Here is a 19,172-nt window from a genome sequence, read left to right as displayed (position 1 = left end):
CAGAGGGAGAAGCAGGCTCCATGCAGGGAGGCCGATGTGGGACTCCATCCCAAGACTCCAGGATCACGACCTGAACTGAAGGCAGACGCTTAACCACTAAGCCACCCAGGTGTCCTGCATAAATTTATTCTTAATGATAATTTACTGTTTAGCCTTTTTGCTAGTTAAGATACCTCTCTCCTTCCTGCATTTCTTTTTCTCTCTTCTTTCCTTCCCTCGCTTTCTTCATCTGCAAACCTAAAACCCCAGAGTGCATGTGACCACACAGATTCACATGTATCAGAAGGAAAGAAATGTGGCAGGAATGCTAGTCCACACTGTATCAGTGACATTTTCTGTATAAAATTAAAGGTAAACTTGAATAAGATGTAAATGCTTTGGTTTAAAAAGTAAAACCACACACTCTTAAAAAACATCTCCTGACATTTGCTTTTTCTTCATTTTAATAAACATTTTACTTGGTACAGTCTTTTTATTCAACATAAATCCCTTAGAGGTAGGAAATACTTCTTGCTTTTGACAAACCATATAAAACATTTCAAGGCTAGTGCCATGGTTCTGAATGCTTAATGATTTTGCTTTGGTCAGAATGTAGGCAATGAAAGATGGGAGAGGAGAGATCTAATTTATGGAGGATGCTGAATACTTCATTTCTTTGATCACTATCTTCATAGTGATCTTCATAAAGACACCAATAGTGGCATGGCACAAGAGAAAGGGCTTATATATAATGCATCTCTTGGTCAGAAAAAACACAAATTTCTCATATATTTTAGTGCCATGTGGAAAAGATTTTTTTAAAGCAGTTCATAATTATCATGTTTTTATATATATATAATGCTGTCTTGGTTATATCTATTAAATGGTAAGAGGGCTAGCAAATTAATGGTCTGAGGGAAGAAATCACTTCAGGAATTGTATCCCATACTCAGGTATTTTTCACTTATTTCTGATTTTGGTTTCATATCAACTACCTAGGAACCGTGTATCCTGTACCTGATTATCAGTGTTGTCCTGTTTCTTACACCTAACGTGTGTGTATGTGTGTGTCGGGAGTATAGGTTAATAAAGGAAAGAACGAACCCTTTTCTTTTTCACTTCTATATATCTCTTGATTGAAACCTGATTGTTGGGAATCCTTGGGTGGCTCAGTGGTTTAGCGCCTGTCTTAGGCCCAGGGTGTGATCCTGGAGTTCCAGGATCAACTCCCACATTGGGCTCCCTGCATGGGGCCTGCTTCTTCCTCTGCCTGTGTCTCTGCCTCTCTCTCTCTCTCTCCCTGTCTCTCATGAATAAATAAATAAAATCTTAAAAAAAAAAAAGAAACCTGATTATTTCCTGTATTAGGTATCACAAAAATAGTATTGAATTCAATGTTAAATTTGGGACCTTAAGAACAGTATTTTAGCCACTAAGATGCACATGTGTACAATGGGCCCTAAATAGGAATAAGATATCTTCAGATGTGTGAGTTGTGCTTATGATTTACCTCACAGGCACAAAGTCCCTATGATGGGCAAGGCAAAAGAAATAGATATATAGGGAAAACCAGAGGAGCCAAAGCCTCTGATAGGTGCCATTTGTTGTGAGAAATTTGCTATTGCCAAAGACGTGATTGTTTCCACTCCTATGGTTAGCAAGCAGGATTGTGGGAGTGGCATCGGGCAAGACAGTGAAAATCAGCTTTATGATATCTTGATTATCAGGGTGGAGATTCAGCACTATGGAAATTTGTGCTTTTCTTTTTATAATTTGGAACTGGAATACTTAAGTAAATTGTAATATAGTATCAGTGGAATATCAGTATTTAAAGTTTTTGGAAGGTTTTTAAATAATAAACTAAAGAGCTGGTGTTCCACAGTCAAACAAATCTATCTACAAATCTCAGCCTTGCCACTTGCAAGTTGGGTACTTGTTTTGGGTACATTATTTAATCTCTTAGAGCATTAGCGTCTTCCTCTATAAATCATAATACTTAACTAATATGATTTCTGTATGGATCAAAAGAGATGATGCATATCAAATTCATAGAAAAGTACTGTCACACAATAAACTTATAGGTGTAATCTGTAAAATATTATGGATTATCATAATTTTATAACAATACAGCAGAAAACAAACATAAATGCATTTCTTCTCATTATTTAAACACATTAGAAAACATTCACAGAAAAAGAAAAAGACATCTTCCATCATCTGTGTTCTTCCACTTCCACTTTTTTTTTTTTTTTTAAGATTTTCTTTATCTTTTCATGAGACACACAGAGAGGCAGAGAGACACAGGCAGAGGGAGAAGCAGGATCCCTGCAGGAAGCCTGATGCGGGACTGGATCCCAGGACCCTGGGACTACGACGTGAGCCAAAGGCAGATGCTCAGCCTCTGAGCCACCCAGATGCCCTTCCAATTCCACTTTGTGTTTAGCTAATTGTACTTTGTTTTCTGTCCTCATCTGCTGTCCTTGTATGAGAAAGCCCTCTTTACCTAAACTTCTCTTGCAGTCTAACCCTGAGGAAGATGTGGCATTCCCCACTTCTCAGTTTCTTCCCCAGATGGTTGTGATGGATTCCTAGTGACCAAGAGCAATGATCTACTCTGCCCCTCCATCCTCTTTACTACGGACAAGATGATCTTTCTCATGTAACTACTCTGGTCATGCATTTTTAGCTTGAGAAATGGATTTAAAGCTGTGTTGTGTGGAGCTGCCTTTGGAGAGTCCTCTTCCCCCACTCTGTCCTTCCTTCTTTAGTGCAGCACCCCGTATCCCTTACGTATTTTGGAGTTTCATATAGCATTATTTTTGAAAAAATAGGTCACATCTAAAATGAGTTTGAGACCCACTCTTTTATAGGATAGCATGCAGTTACTTTACATGGCACAGTGTCCCCATGTTTTCTGACCCTTTCTTGGCTACTCAGACTTCTCTTAACCTTTTCCACCTCTTTACTTTCTGCTTTAACAACGTTGAATTCCTTAGGATATTCCCTGGTTATCTTGCCCTTTGTACTTTTGCACACACATTTAGCTCTTCTAGAATGTCTTCTCTCTGTTTCCTCCCCTCCCTCCCACCTCAGTTTTGTCTCCTCTCCAACAAATCTAAGCTCAGTGTGCCTTTGTGCAACATTCCCAATTCTCCCAGGTATATATATCCATGCTTATATTTATTAGAATTATTGGTTGTAAAAAGCAGATACCGAGTCAGGCTGCCCCAATCATGAGATCTCATGGGAATCCAGGAAAAGAACCCCCAGTATAACTGCACTGCTTTAAGAGCCAAGGAGTTTTGAAAACATCAATAGTAGGTGGATGGCAGATCTTTGACGAAGTGCCCTGTTATTACAATTCAGCTATCCTTTTCTGTCTCCTTTTCTGTCTACCAACTAACTTCCTCACCCTCTATATAAGTGGGTTCAAATCCTTGTCCCGCTCCTTGTCAACTATGTAATCTTGGGGAAAATACTAAACCTCTTTGTGCATCATAGGTACAAAGGTTAGATAAGAAAAGCACGAGATTACTGTAAAGATAAAATGCTAGGCACTGCATTTCATCAATTCCGGGAGGCACATTTTCATCCACATTTTAATACTTCTGAAATTTGCTTGCATCTTATAATTACCGTCTATCAGACAGGAATTAAGTCATGAAGTAGTTATTGCCTACCCACCCAGGTGTAAACTTGGTTGTTATTCCTGGCTGCATGACTCGACAACTGCAACCTCTCCGTGTTTGATGGGGAAACTATTTAAGGACCATTTGAGGCAAGGCTATGAGTTCTGGCTATTGTCTGAAAACCTTCTACTGGCATTTGTGATAAGACTAAAAAAATGCTCCGGTATCCAAACTTGCAGAGTAAGTGTTAGTGGCTTAGAAGACATCCTCACAATAATGGTGGGGTGCCCTTTTAAGAATTGTTGCATCTTTTAAGAACTGCTGCCAATGTTCTTGATGGCCAGAACATTATGTTGTATAAAAAACACTAGCACTAATGACCGAGTCAAAAGTGATTCAGAAGAATTTGCGAGGAAGTTTTAGCAACCCTAATCTACTTATTTTGCATATATTTCGTTTCCACGTGTGCACAAGAATGATATATGATAAAAATCTATGTATAAATCAACATTAAAAGCCCTTTCAGAAATATCAGAAAGGGAGACAGAACATGAGAGACTCCTAATTCTGGGAAAGGAACAAGGGGTGTTAGAAAGGGAGGTGGCGGGGGGTGGGGGTGACTGGGTGACGGGTACTGAGGGGGGCACTTGATGGGATGAGCACTGGGTGTTATTCTATATGTTGGCAAATTGAACACCAATAGAAAATTTAAAAAATAAAAAAAAATGTAAGGATGCCTTGAAATAAAATAAAATAAAATTAAATTAAATTAAATTAAATTAAAGCCCTTTCAATAAATATAAAAGAAAATTCTAATGATAAGAACGCATTATGCCTTAGATTAACCTGCAGCATTTTTTCTTTCATAGTGGTCCGTAAAATAAAAGCATATCATACAAGTCATGATATCTTAGATTTGATTAGATGTGTGGTATTTTGGTTATTGTTACCTAATAACATGCATTTGCTCGTAAGTTTTATTTACCCATGGTCCTTTGTTGCCTTTTTCTTCATGACTTTGTAGCTTTATGTCATAAAATAACTGCCTTACTCTCTCCATAATTATCAGACTGGTCCAGCGCATTCTTTCTTCTTCTTCCTTTTTTTTTTTTTTTTCCAACTGTGTTTAGGTCCTGAGCCCACCATAATCCAATCAACTGTGGGGCGCAGTCATATAGTAGAGACTGGGACTGCTAGGGCTTCTCTAGGTATTTGTTGTCATCTTTGCATCACCAGCACTTAGCACAGCGCTAATACATAGTTGCTGAATGAATGCATAAACTAAAATGGTCTTGCAGGAAAGGGAAGTTCATGACTTATTTATTGCATACAGTTTGACAGTGAGTTATAAAGTTTTCAGTGTTTTTAAAAAATCACAATAGCATCTCTAACTGGCTATTATTAGTATTTGATCTCAATTTTTTATAAATAAAATTTGAGATCATTCTATAAATATAAATTTGAGATCTTTCATGGATTGTTTCTCCAGCATTTACACAAGTTCCTGACTTGGGAGAATTTTTCAGTAATCTCTCCTGTGCCCTAATTGATTAATTCTATAATGCAGCAAGCATACTGATTGGTGTCTCTGAAATAGCAGGATAATACATTCAACATCTTACTCCTTGGGTTGGTCAATTATAGTTATAAACATTAGTGATCTCTTATGAATACATTTCTCCCTGAAAGTCTTTTTCTTCCTATTTCTTTCAAAATTGAACAGAAGAAAATGTAAGATATGAGTGCATAATACATCTCTAACTTTTTTTTATGAATTCTGAATTCCTTCACTCTGAATTCCTTCACTTTTTTTCTTTTATCATTTTTTTTTTTTTTTAGGTTTTTAACCTATGCATTTTTTGGTATGAATCATGACAAAGACTGGAAATAAAGGGGGCAGTTTAAGTTGTTTGTTAACTACTCAATGAAACACTTTTTTTTTTTTTTCAATGAAACACTTGTAGGAACTACAGGTGTCTGAAGGTTAGAGCCAAAACCTGATCGAAGGGGGATGAGAACCCATGAAATAAGCAGCAAGAAAAAGAAGGCAGTATTGCATCAAGTGCTGAGTCTATTGCCATGTTCTGCAGGCACTGAAACAGGAGAACCTTATGAACCTTCACTTTGAAGGTTCACAACATTGGGGAAATTCTATAAACTTTATGTGCTCAAGTATCCTTGTAAGACTGGTTTATTCTACTCTATGTATTAAGTAAGGTCTATATCCAGTGTGGAGCTTGAACTCATGACCCCGAAATGAAGAGTCACATCACTAACTGAGCCAAGTAGGTGCCCCGTGACTGGTTTATTTTCAAAGTAAGTGTCTTTAGTATAAGTGACCAAATTGGGTGTATTTTAGCATTCTTTAAGGTTTTGTTAAACCCTGTGGGCAAATCTTTAGTCTTTTGCTATCATATCATTTAACAATTAGGCATGTAATGAATCTTCATTTGAAGTTAGATCTGGCCCTTTCTCCTCTTTTCCCACTGCCACCCTGATCCAAGTTCTGGTTACCACTCATTAGATTACTGTACTCATCTCTAAGGCAGTTATCTGACACCAGCCTTTTCTTGCAGCAATCCACATAGACAAATATTTTAGGAAGATGTAACTCCTTTGCTCTTGATTTCCTCGAGATCAAATCCAAATCGTCACTGTGGCATTAAAATCCCTCTGTAATTGGTCCTTACCTTACTTTTCCAATTTGGACAGTTATGCTTTTATAAAAGAAGCCTTCCTTTCAGTCATGCCAGTTTTGTAAAACGTTGTGATCATTTGCCTATTGCCTATTTTCTCCTTCTGGTGTTTCCTTCTGCCGTGCCCTAAAGATAGATTATCTTTTTCTCTTCCTCTCCTATGAATACTACTTATTCTAGAATGAGATTTAAGGGGAGCCTGGGTGACTTAGTTGGTTAAGCATCTGCCTTTGGCTCAGGTCCTGGGATCCTGAGATCGAGTCTCATATCCAGCTCCCTGTTGAACAGGGAGCAGGGAGCCTGCTTCTCCCTCTCCTGCTCCCCTTGTTTGTGCTCTTTGTGTCAAATAAATAAATCAAATCTTTAAAAGAGAGAGATTCAAGTTCTCCTTCCTATAATTAGTAATACCTTATATTTTATAACAATACAAATTTATGTTATGTGTTAACATAAATAACTACTTCCTTTCACTCTTGATTCTCCCCATGGCAGCAAGTGATCCTCTAAGATTTTTGAACAGTTTTGTTATTTTTATTTAGGTAGGTTGTTTTTCTTCTTAGACTTTTAGTCAGCTTGCGCACTCATCTTAATACACTGGCTCCTATTGATTTATGGGTTAACAAAGTCCAAATCCATCTTCAGAAGGGAAATATTTTTCTAATATTGATATTATTTATAATATATACACTATACCATATACAGTATTGATATACAAGATTGAGCGTATTTAAAAGAATGTGATGTGTAGGCCCAGATGCTATTTGTAATTAAGGATCTTAAAGAAAGATTTATCCAATTGTGGCATTGCTGTAAGAAGATATACCATTTCTAAGTAACCACTATGAGTGGGAAAACATTTTGGGGTGTATATGTTGATTAAAAGTCAATATCATTACTTTATTATCTTCTCCGTTGATATTGTAACTTCAGATAGGTGCAGTGTCTTTTTTTTTCTTTTATTAGATTCTTCAAAAAAGCACCCAATGTATATAATGCATTTTTTGCAGTTTTATCGAAAACTGGTACCCTAAATCATAACACAATGTTGTAACTTAAGGGGAAAAAAAAGACTACAAAAGACTGATCAATATAAATTGATGAATCCAATTTCTAGACTAACGCATTTTCTAGTTTTAATTGAAATTTGAAATGACTTCTTTCCAACAATAGGTGGCGCTTCACAGGTTTTTTGTTGTTAATGTTCATCGAAATGCACAGGCTGGATGACATACCTCTTTGCTATCAATTTTAAAAATTAGTACAAACATTAGATTCATATAGTACTTTGGTAATTGACAGAAATTATCTGTTACCATATCTGCCATACATAGTATCAAAATTAACATTATCAAAAAGAAGCAAGAGTATGAAAATATGTAGAAGGATATCTGCTTTTTTACCCTTCTATTTTCAATGTTTAAATGTTATCCAGCTATTTAAAAATATATATATATTTGCTTTATTTAATCTGAATGATCACCGAGTTTACAAATTTCATAGAAGAGATTTTATTTGCAATGAACTTTATCTTAACTAGAAGTAAAATATAAATAATTAAAAACTCCAGATAAATATTAAAGTGATCAAGGTTCATTTAGTTTCTTAATCTGAAATTATTAACAGCTGCTCCAAAATCCCAGTTAACACACATGTGCGCCTGCGCGCGCGTGCACACACACACACAGAGAAATACAATTATTTAAACCTGAGGTGAGCCTTAGGAAAACAAAAGTAAAACTGAATTAACTTGAAACAATTATAAATAAATTCATTATTTAGGGATGAAGCACCTAGAAAGAGGACTTGAAACATTTCTTCATCATACAGTGTGTTTAAGGCAATGCTAACTCACAGAATTTATGCAGAGCTATAAAGCTTAGAGCACTGCATATACCTTGAGTCCACAGTAGCGCTACAATTTGGGAAAGTGAAGGATTGTTATTAACTTCAGGTTATTGATGAAAAAGTAGACTAAGAAAAATTAAGTGTAGATCACCAAGCTAGAAGGTGGCAAAGCTGGGACCTGAACTTCCTATCATCTGACCCCTGCATCAGTTACTCTTTTCTCAATACCATGCCGTCTTCATACTTGTAGTATTTGACATAGGGACATTATGGACAAATATGGCAGATTAGCTAAAGTTATAGACCATAATATAGAAGAATGATAGAGTAAAAACTCAGATTTTCAATACGTGTGGCCTATCAATTATTATTAACACATGAAATGTTTTTTTTTTTTTACGTGGAATTATTTAAAATGCTCCAAGAGAATTGCAAATCAAAGAAAACTCTAAGTATAAAGTCTTTTAAAAAAATCTTGAAAGTTTTTTCTTCTTTCAGTATAGGAAATAAAGATTATAGTAGGTAAGCCCCTGGAGATGTTTTACGTTGTTTTTGTTTTAATGAAAACATGATTTTGTTTCCTCGCTGTTCTATCTTTGGGGGCAGTTACAGGTTTAAATTAACCTACATTCTTACACATTTGTCTCTGAAGATGAAGATAGCAGTAAATCGTTATGGAAATGAGAGATTGCTAACTTTTGCTAAATCAAAGATTATACTATGTGATCTATTTATAATGAGGGCATTCAGAAGTCAAATCAGTAGAAGGGATGGCTAATTTTGTTTTCTTGTGAAAAAGAAGAACAAGTTAAGGCTCAGAAGGAACAATTAATATTAAGGAGGAGGAGAGAAGAGAGGATTTATTCTTCAATTGGCTAGATAAGAAATGAAGACTGTTTTGTACTAGGGCAAGATGTTTCCTTATACAACCTTACCATGTGGATTTAGTTAGTAAAATCTTTGATATATAGTAGTGATGCAGTTTGTCTGAACTCTTGTCACTTTGATTCTCTGTAAAGGCATATGACACTTAAGGAATAGAGGGCAATTCAGAGCCCTTCCATGTACATTTCTTTTTTTTTTTTCTTACAACTTGAAGAAAAATAGAATCACTTGTGACAAAGTACATAAATGATTAGTTGTAGAATTATAGAGTGGACAGAAACTCTACAAATCATTCAGTGCAATTTACTCAATGTATTGTTTGATTTGCCCACTTCCAGAATTTGAAACCAATACGGAACATTTGTGTTTCAAATAGGGCAGAAGGATGAGAATTAAGCTTATGAAAATAAAGAGAATGTTTATGGAAAATTTACAGAATAGGTTGGTCTATTTCTGTCAACTACAAAGACTGTTTACAAAAGGAAACTGAAAATAAAATGGCCTATCCTTGCCAGCTTTTCTTGGGAAGTATAGTAATATAATGACTATTGCCCTAAAAGGAAAGTAGAGACTTACTTCCATTCTTGATTCTTCATTAATTTATTAGATACTTATAAGCTATTTTACCAACTTATGTGATTATTTTGTTTCTCAACAAGATAAAAGATTATACTTTTTACCATGAATTCACAGAAACACAGGGAGAATTAATAAGGTATTTTTTTTCAAGAGCTTGGAACACATTATGTTTCTGCTACTTTGGCAAATAAAGTAGATAAATGAGTAAGTTAAGCTTTTCAGTACTATACTCTTTCTTTTTTTTTTTTAATCACTAGCAGTTGTGAGGAGTTACCAGATTGTCTTTTCATTTTATTTATTCTCTTTTCAAAAATCAAATCAGCAGAAGAGATGGCTATTCTTGTTTTTACACGAAAGTGAACAACACATCAGGGCTCACTCTTCATTCCACCTTATTCTTCACAAAATTGATTTTATTCTTTTAGACATATCTTAATTTTTTTTCATATCTTAATTTTGAACTGAAAATTATTGTAAGATTTTCCCATGCATATTTACATTGTTTTTCCTTTCCAGGAAAATGTCATGCTCCACTTATCCATTTCTAGCTAAGGCAAACTGAAATTAAACCTACTAAATAAAGAACAAGGTTTATTTTAAGCTAAAAGTTTAGAATTTTTACCAAGTCTTCTGAGTTGTAGGCAATCAAAAGATTTTATTAAATGTCTTCTAGATCAAGGTGGCAAGACAATATCTATATTTATTTGTAACCTAATATTGAAAACATATTGATGTATTTTATTGCTAAATGATGTAAAGGGTCATTGGTCAATGTGGTTTCTTGATTTTAAATAGAACATGACCCATGATGATGGTGTTGTAGATAAAACTTCACAGATTTAATTTATTATTGTAATTCAAAAATACTTAATCACACAGATTGTAATTCAATACATCTGTGGTTGAAACAGTTTGAAGCTTATTTGTAACAGAAATCTTTCAACTATATTTTAGTAGGATTATGGAACTAGTGTTCAGTGCTCCCTCTCCTGGTTTTATCATATTGGTGAACTGACCTCTCATCCTAAAATTGTGGTGATAGCTGAGAAGACAACTTTGAAGAACCAAACAGAATACTCTGATATGATATTCTATCTCTGATTTGACTATTCCAAATCCATTCATAATGGCCAAGAAACCTATCCATAAGTGGTTAAACTTCATTGCATCCCAAAATATGAGATCCAAGAAAAAAGAAAATATCTACAAAATTGATTTTATCCTTTTACCCTATTTTGGTTTTATAGTAAGAGTGAATATGTAGCCTTTTGGCCTCATTCTTTTTTTTTTTTTTTTCTTCATTCTTGTTTTGTGTTATTTTCTAGGGATGCTTTCTTCTTGTTGATGGTCTTAGCAATGCCCTAGCTTCCAAAAGAGGTTAATTCCAAATACAACTTTAATGTTTTAAAGTGCTCAAACATTGAAAGTCTAGAAAACACTAGTTTCAACAGAATCATTTGTTATAGTAAAGAAGGAGCTTAAGCATTGAAAATTCCCATACCTAAATTTATACATGGTTTAGATTCTGGAGTTTTGTTTTGTTTGCCTTATTTTGTCAAAGACTAAGCTACTTATATCTAGTACCTGGAAAAAATACTTCTCTACTTACTATATATATTTTTGGTTTTTAGGTATCTTTATAAAAGATGTGCTCTGTGGAACCTTAACTTTCACATACAGTTATCCTCACTGCAGCATAAAGTACACAATTTTTATAATAAATGTCTAAAATCCCATAATTTGTAAGAAAACAAAAGGTGAGTTTCCTACTGATTAAAATACTTCCTCCCCCCCCCCAGTAACACAACATATATCATTAAGAATTATAAAACTTCTTGGTAAATTATTTCTATTTTAATTGATTTCCAGTTGGCTGATTTTTAAAAATAAATGAGTTGGTTGCAGGTTTTTTTTTTTTTCAAAATTATGGAAATCAATTACAAAATTGAAGGAAGTTGGGATTTTTAAATTCGATTTTTAGGAAATTATATCACAAGACAAGGTAGAGCACTTACTATAAAATCTACAGCAGGAAATTTCACCTTTATGAGGTAACGTTATATACATTTGCAGTAAGGAGTGTCACCTTTTGAACTTTCAGATTTCACACATTCTGAATTTGGCTTTAAATAGTAACTGTAATGTTACATCGTCATCTTTTTAATATCAATATACATTTTCTCTCTAGCTGATCAGAAGTGATGGCTTGGCATACGACCTTTTTTTTAAATCTTCTTTTATTCCTCAAAACTATTTTCTAATTCAACCTTAAAGACAGTGTCCGCCAATCCTTTGAGACTGATGACTAAATTTATAGGGTTCTTCTGTGACAAACTGCACTTGTAGGGTCTTTAGAGGCCATCTCCAATTTTTAGAGGATGTTTGTCACCCACGAGTGTACAGGGCAACATTTCCAAGTTGGTGCACACGCACGAGAGAGGGAAACGACAGTTGGAGAAATCCTGTTCCAGGTTTTCAGGCAGCCCGAATGATTGACACATGATATCACTGGAGGCGTGTCCTGGAGTGGAGGTGGAGGTGGAGGCGAGCTGAAATTCTGCGGAGCTGGAGTGGGATTGCTCTGTAAGGCACGCAGTGGTTTGCAGAGTGATAGCAGCAGACAGAGCTCCTTACCCTGGATAAGGAACAGCTACAGTCGCTGTAAATGTGCCTGAAAAGCAATTTCCAATCTTTGCGTTAGGTAAGAACTGTTTCCTTCCTTTCATTCCGTAGGTATTTTAGGAAAGCTTAGGTGAGAAATGTTGGCTTTTGCAAGGAACTGCACATTTCTTTGAACTCGCTTTAGATCTAAGATTACTGGTTGCATTTCAAATTACCAGTAGCATTCCCAGTGCTAAGACGAATGCTCTTGAAAAAAAGTAAACGCTACTGCTAAGAGGAAAAAGTAGGGTCCTTTTCTTTTCTTTTTTTCTTTTTCTTTTTTCTTTTTTCCTTATCCGAACAAGTCTGAAGCCTGAAACGGTCGGTTGTGTGAAAAACAGGGTGGTTTTTGCCGAAGAGGGGCTGGCACTCGGTGTGTGGACCGGTGCATGTTGGTTTAGGCATTGTTGGCGACCGAATCCCGAGCCGAGCGATTGTCTAAAACCTGAATTTCCCGTCCCCTGTGTATTGATTTCCAATGCGCAGAGGCGTTGCTTGAACGTTGTTTGAACTCCTGGCATTCCGAGGGGCAAGAGCACTTGGGCAAAACGTGCAAGACGGCATGTTACTTTGGTTCGCTGCTGACACGCCGACCGTGCGCCGGCCTGTCAATCACCGCGAGCAGCAACAGGCAGCACATGGCAGCGGGGCTGCGGGCGGCGGGCGGGCGGCGGGCGGGCGAGCGGGCGGGCGAGCTGGCGGGCAGCCCACCCCGCTCCCCGCTCCCCGCTCCCCTGTGCGCCCGGGCGGCCGAGCGCGCGGCGCGTCCCGCTGCCTGCGGAGAAAGGGCAACTAATGTGCTGTTGTGTTTTGTTTTCCGATCGCCGATCCTCGGGAGCAGGCGTCGCGGCCGCGGACCCGGAGGGTCGGAGGACTGGGAGCGCGGCCGCCCGGGAGAGGCGGACCCAGGACCAGAGCTCCGGGGGCCGCGGTGCCCCCCACTTGCCCGGCGCGCGGGATCGGGAAAGTGCCTCGACCTGCGCGGGGGGGGGGGGGCACGAAAGACGACGCCCCGCCTCTTCCCTTGGGAGGAATCCCCCCAACCTCGCTCCCGTCACCGCCACCCCTAAAACAGCGGGGTTAAAACACAAAACAAAACAAAAAACCCCCAGAATATCCCACCCCCCCCTCCCCCGCGCCCGCGCCCGCCCCCGGGGGAGCCGCAGCCCCTGCCTCGCGGGCGTGCGCTCCCGGGCCGCGCCGGGGCCTGCGCGGTTCCGCGAGCCGCCCGGAGACGCCGGTTCGAGCCCCGTGCCCGGCGCCGCGGAGTCTCGAACGCCCGTGACGTGGGTTTTTCAGTCGTCGGGGGCCGCCTCCCCCTCCTCGCCCGCGGGGAGCGCTCGGAGCCCGAGACAGGACCGTCGCCGAGCACCGCGTGCCCGTCCGGGGTTTTCCTGCCGTTTTCTGAGACTCGAGAGCCCTCTCGCAGGGGACTTTTTTTTTTTTTTTTCTTTTCTTTTTCTCCCCTCCCCGGCTCGCGGGAAGGGGGCTGCGGGAGAGGAGCCCCCGGGGTGGCTGTGCCCGAGCCGCGCGGCGCGAGTCTCCGGAGAAGCGTCCCCCGCAGCCGGAAGGCGGCCGCGGGGGGCGCCGCTGCCCGCGGGGGGCGGGGGAGGCCCGGGCCCGCGCCCTCCCCGCCGCGCCTGATGCGGCGCGTGCACGCTGCCGCCCGCCGCGGGACCTGGGCCGGGTCGCGCCGCTCGGGCCGAGGTGAGTGTCCCGCGGCCTCCGGGCGCCGGGGGGGGGGGGGGGGGGGCGGCGCCGCGCGGCAGGTGCGGGCCCCGGGGCTCGCGGCCCGTCCCCTGGAAGGGCGCTCGGGGGGGTGTTGGCTCCCTGGCGGGCTGTGGGCGCAGACGCGGCGGGGGCGGGGCGGGGGCGCGCGTGGGCAGGAGGGGAGCCCCCCCCCCCCCGATCCGCGCTGACCCCTGGACAGAACCGGGCTGCGCCCGACCGGCGGCGGCTTCCTTCGCGTTTGGCGGGGCGAGGGGAGGGGAGAGGGCGCTGCCGCTTTAAAAACGGGAAGTCCGCCCCCCTGAGGTAATGGTAACCTCAGCCTCCTCCCCTCCTGCCCGGGGAGAGGGAGCGAGCGAGAACTTGTTTTCATTCATAACTTTTTCCCTTTCCTTCCTCTCCGTCAACTGTTTATCCGCCGCTCCCCGCGCTCGGGTTGCAGAGGGCGCAGCTCGGCCGCGGCCACCGGCGGCGCCGCAGGACTGGGGGCCCGCCCGCCTCTCCCCGGGACCGCTCCCGCGCTCCGTGGGCCGGGGCGGGCTGGAAGCGCCCGGGGCTCCCGGGAGGCGCCGCCCGCGAAGGTCCCGGCCGCCGAGGCCCGTCCCCGCGGGCGGCGCAGGTTGCCGGGGGCGCGCGGGCGCCTGTGGGGACGCGCCGGCGCCTCGGGGCACGGGCCGCGCCGTCTCGGTCGCGGGGATCTTCACGGCCTCGGGGGCGACGACCGCGCGAAAGATGCGGCCGGTGCCCTTGCCCCGCTGCTCGTAGCGCCGCGGCTTTCCCCGAGCGTGTGGGATGTGCCCGCGCGCCGCGGGAGGCCCTGCCCTGCGAGCCCCGGCTCCGAGCGCCTTGCCGGGAGGGATGAGGTCGCTGTGCGCGGAGGCTCGCGCTGTGCTCGCCGCCCCGGACTGCGGCGCTAGACCCGGCAGGTCAGCAGGGCGCTCCCCCTCCGGTGCACAGAAGGTGAAGTGGGGCCGGGCCGGGGCGGGGCGGGGGCCGGGGCGGGGGGTCTCGGCTGCGAGGACGAGGGTCGGGACTCGGGAGGCCGCGTGTCAGGCTGGGTCTGCCGCCTTTCGGCCCAGGCAGTGGCTGGAGCGGGCTTCTCGCAGCCTCATCCCTGAAGCTGGTGTTGCTGCCTCAAGAGTGGTAGTTGAGAATGGACATTTTTTTTTTCTTTCTTTCTTTCTTTCTTTCTTCTTCTCATTCTTGAATTGGGAAGGATCTGTGGGCGTCAGGAGGAATTTGCGTGAGGGCTGCCCTGGCCCGCTGCTAACTGACAACGGAAATTCGGTGTTTGGCGGCGTGTGCGTGTGAAGGGCGCATCCCCGCAGGTTAGAGAAGGGACTTGCTCCCGGTGCGGGCACCTCGGAGACGCTCATTTTAATCAGGATTTTACTGTCCTCGTGACAACAAGTCCGTCGGCTCAGATCTGGCAGTGCTTTGGGAAATCCAGGTCTGTCCCGTAAAGACAGATTTTAAAATGAGAGGAAATGCAGGCAATTAAAATGGCCAGGGTTTCCCCAGACTGCTTTAAAGGCCTAATACTTGTGCACGAAAGTTATCTTGTTATGTGAGTGAGCCCTTCCTTTAAACTTTAAAAAAAAAAAAATCCTTCCGTGATTTCAGATTTGAATGCTTTTTAACATCACAGCGTTGTACGCCGAGTTTTGTGTGCGTGCTTCAGAGCTGCTTTCTATATTCACTTTTGCATCTTGTAGATGAGTAATGAGCAAGCTTTAAAATCCTGGTTTCTGTGGAAAATGCCCTCTTATTTTGAGATCCCATTTTATTTGCAGTCTCCTGGATTTTTTTTTTTTTTTTAACGCGTGCGGTATACCTCGACTAGTTTCCTTATTATCAATCTAATGCTTGTAACAGCAAACAGCAGAAAGGCAGAAGCATCAAAGCCATTCTTAATTTTTTAAGAAGTGGATATTTTCTTTTATGGAAAATACCAGTGAGCTAATGGCTGAGCTTTCTCTAGATGAAAGCTATTCCAGGGCCTATACTCAATATTCCCTAGAAGGGCATACCCCATTTTAATTATTTGTTAGATTCACAAACAGGAAGATAATACTTCTGGATTCTGCCTTTTGGAAGTTGAAAAAAACTTTTAATTTTTATGGCATGGGGTCTCTTGCTTGCATTCTTTTTCTATGATGTGGTCCTCAGCCTCTTGGAATTGGACCCTGGCCAGGACCCCAGCATCATTGTAATCCGCTGATGAAGGAGATCATTACCAGGTGGTTTAGGCAATTTGTGACTTGACAGGATTCTCCCCCCCCCCCCCAAAAAAAATGCTTCCTGTCATTTATTTTCTTTCTCTGTTTTTTTCTTTTTTTTCATTTTTGGTTTCCTTTTAGGATTTCAGATGCATGCCAGGTTTCTACTGATTGCCAGAATTCGAGATCACTACACATGGATCCCCAAAATCAACATGGCAGCGGCAGTTCATTAGTTGTGATCCAGCAGCCTACATTGGATAGCCATCAGAGGTTAGACTATGAGAGAGAAATTCAGCCTGCTGCTATTTTGTCTTTAGACCAGATCAAGGCCATCAGAGGCAGTAATGAGTACACGGAAGGGCCATCTGTGGTGAAAAGACCTGCTCCTCGAACAGCACCAAGACAAGAAAAGCATGAAAGGACTCATGAAATCATACCGATCAATGTGAATAACAACTATGAGCATAGACCTACAAGCCACCTGGGACACGCAGGACTCTCAAGTAATGCCAGAGGCCCCATTTTGAGCAGATCGACCAGCACTGGAAGTGCAGCCAGTTCTGGGAGCAACAGCAGTGCCTCTTCAGAACAGGGACTGTTAGGAAGGTCACCACCAACCAGACCAGTCCCTGGGAATAGATCCGAGAGGGCAATCCGGACCCAGCCCAAGCAGCTGATTGTGGATGACTTGAAGGGTTCCTTGAAAGAGGACCTGACACAGCACAAGTTTATTTGCGAACAGTGTGGGAAGTGCAAGTGTGGAGAATGCACAGCTCCCAGGACCCTGCCCTCTTGTTTGGCCTGCAATCGTCAGTGCCTTTGCTCTGCTGAGAGCATGGTGGAATACGGAACCTGCATGTGCTTAGTCAAGGGCATCTTCTACCACTGCTCCAATGATGATGAAGGGGATTCTTACTCGGATAATCCTTGCTCCTGTTCACAGTCACACTGCTGCTCTAGGTACCTGTGTATGGGAGCCATGTCTCTATTTTTGCCTTGCTTACTCTGTTATCCTCCTGCTAAGGGATGCCTGAAACTGTGCAGGGGGTGTTACGACTGGATCCATCGCCCAGGCTGCAGATGTAAGAACTCCAACACTGTTTATTGTAAGCTGGAGAGCTGCCCCTCCAGGGGTCAGGGTAAACCATCATGATTTTTGGAAGTGGGTTGGACCTCCTGAACTTCTGGCTTTCAAGCTGTGGCTCTTAAAAAGATTCTATTAGATACTGGTTTTATTTTCTTTACAATTTTCCCGCCTTTCTCCCCCTGTTCCCAAGGTTTGACTCATGGATCTTAACTCTTCTCAAACGGATGATCTTCAGTAAGAGTGGACTGTGAAACTGCACCTGGTTCCCACTTACAGCAAGAGCCTCTGCCATCCACTGAAGAGGGTATTGAGAGCTAGTGGGCTTTTGTGTAGCCTTTCTGTTCTGCAAGCAGCTTTTCAGAGTTGTTGTATACGTGAACATACCTAGCTAGACACCTACCCAGTCACTCTACAGTGATTTGATTGGGTACTCTGGGAGCAGGGAAAATGATTTTTAAAGAAGCAACGTTTTTATTGCTTAAATAAGCTATGGTATTAAGTCTGTCTCCAGTTAGGGCTATCTTCATAGCATTGGACCCTCAAGAAGCGTGGGGGATATATTTTTGTTATAACATAAAAGTTTTTCCTTTAACCACTGCCCTTTACTTGCCCCCAAAGTTCTCTTTCCTCAGTTTCTTATTCTGCAGATGCCAGGTATTTTTCTTTCGTATGTAATCTTAGATTTGCTTTACAATGTAAATCTTCACATTGGAGATATATTGGTTGTATCTTGCTCATCTTTATTCTGGCTTTCATATTTGTGAAGGATTCAACTGCCTTCCACACCCCACACTTTTTACCAAATTTCTCATCATTGAGGGCACTTGGGTAACTGAAGTTGATATTTATAGCTGATCGATCTATAGGTGTCACAGAATTATGCTGCCTAAAGTGATCTTGGCCCCTTAATGGTCCTTTTGGTCCCTTGGTGAGTTAACAGCTGAGTAATTCTAATTTTTTTGTGTGTGTTTTCATCGCCTTAACCACAAATTGTGGTGCTTTTTGTATATTTTATGTATAAATCACAAAGTTGAATTCTGACTATTTTTAAGACAAAAGTCTGTTAAACTTTTTTATTGTAAAGAATATTTATTATGCGAATCTCTATTATTTTATGATATTTATTGCAAAAGACTGTTGAAATGTACTCATGTCTGAATATAACAAAATATCAATACGTAACGGAAAATAAGGTGACACGAAGAAAGTACATATGTTAACTATAATGCAGAAAATATATTAATTAATGAAACTGTCTCTTGATTCCTTCATTTATTAGCCTGTACTATTATGGTGGTGATCTTTGTCATTTGCTTTGACTCTCTTCATACGCACCCATTTTATTTTTTCTCTTTAACGTACTGAATCTAGACAGAGGTGATCTCTAATTTTGAACTGGCTGTTTCCTGGAAAAGGCATTAATCAAAATTTTGTGATCCCAATTGTTTCAACAAGTGCCATAGTGAACCACTTTATAAAGTGAATGTTTTTTGGAATTAATAGTCACTCCCTGCTTTGGCTGTTTTGTAAGCAAGATGTTTTGTATATATCATAGATTTTTGGAATGGAACTTATCTGTAATTTTTCAAAAATGTTCATTTTAATTCTCGGGTTAATCAGAAATTAGTCTTCAACAGTAAAACTTAAGGAACTTAGTTCTGTAGGTATGTTAGGGGCTTCTGGCACTGTCACTTTAATAAAACATTCTAGACGTTAGAGTACACCAAGTAAATACATCACATTATCAAAGAGATGTTTTAAAAACATTCCCGTCCCTACCGTTTCATTTTCTTGAAGTCTTGATGTGGTCTGATCAAGTTACATACAGTCACACTCTGCGGAATAAGAAATCTAAGGGCCT

General features: G+C 41.5%; 2 protein-coding genes across 7 annotated transcripts in view; both read left to right on the top strand.

The window, feature by feature from the left end:
• The window catches only part of AFG2A (AFG2 AAA ATPase homolog A), a 530,081-nt gene that overhangs the window by 392,410 nt on the left and 118,499 nt on the right, over positions 1 to 19,172 (top strand). The window lies entirely within an intron of this gene.
• On the top strand, positions 11,956 to 18,568 carry SPRY1 (sprouty RTK signaling antagonist 1). 6 transcript variants are annotated; one of them, XM_026016796.2, is made up of 3 exons: positions 14,720 to 14,928; positions 15,219 to 15,330; positions 16,363 to 18,568. In XM_026016796.2, the coding sequence occupies exon 3, from the start codon at positions 16,418 to 16,420 to the stop codon at positions 17,375 to 17,377; it is 960 nt and encodes a 319-aa protein (XP_025872581.1). In that variant the 5' UTR covers positions 14,720 to 14,928; positions 15,219 to 15,330; positions 16,363 to 16,417; the 3' UTR covers positions 17,378 to 18,568. The 6 variants fall into 6 exon arrangements, with proteins under 6 accessions (XP_025872580.1, XP_072611398.1, XP_072611397.1 ...); XM_026016795.2 differs by lacking the exons at positions 14,720 to 14,928; positions 15,219 to 15,330 and adding an exon at positions 11,956 to 12,314; XM_072755297.1 differs by lacking the exons at positions 14,720 to 14,928; positions 15,219 to 15,330 and adding an exon at positions 13,892 to 13,981.

This window comes from Vulpes vulpes, chromosome 4 (assembly GCF_048418805.1).
Source record: "Vulpes vulpes isolate BD-2025 chromosome 4, VulVul3, whole genome shotgun sequence".
Taxonomy (NCBI): Eukaryota; Metazoa; Chordata; class Mammalia; order Carnivora; family Canidae; genus Vulpes; species Vulpes vulpes.
Note: the sequence above shows the minus strand (reverse complement) of the source record. Positions and strands in the feature narration are given on the sequence as shown.

Excerpts from the sequence above, each read along its gene's own strand:
- SPRY1 (XM_026016794.2), top strand. The coding sequence starts at position 14,795 with ATGTGCCCGCGCGCCGCGGGAGGCCCTGCCCTGCGAGCCCCGGCTCCG. Across the intron at positions 14,929-16,362 it reads TGCGGCGCTAGACCCGGCAG|GATTTCAGATGCATGCCAGG; the intron begins GTCAGCAGGGCG and ends GTTTCCTTTTAG.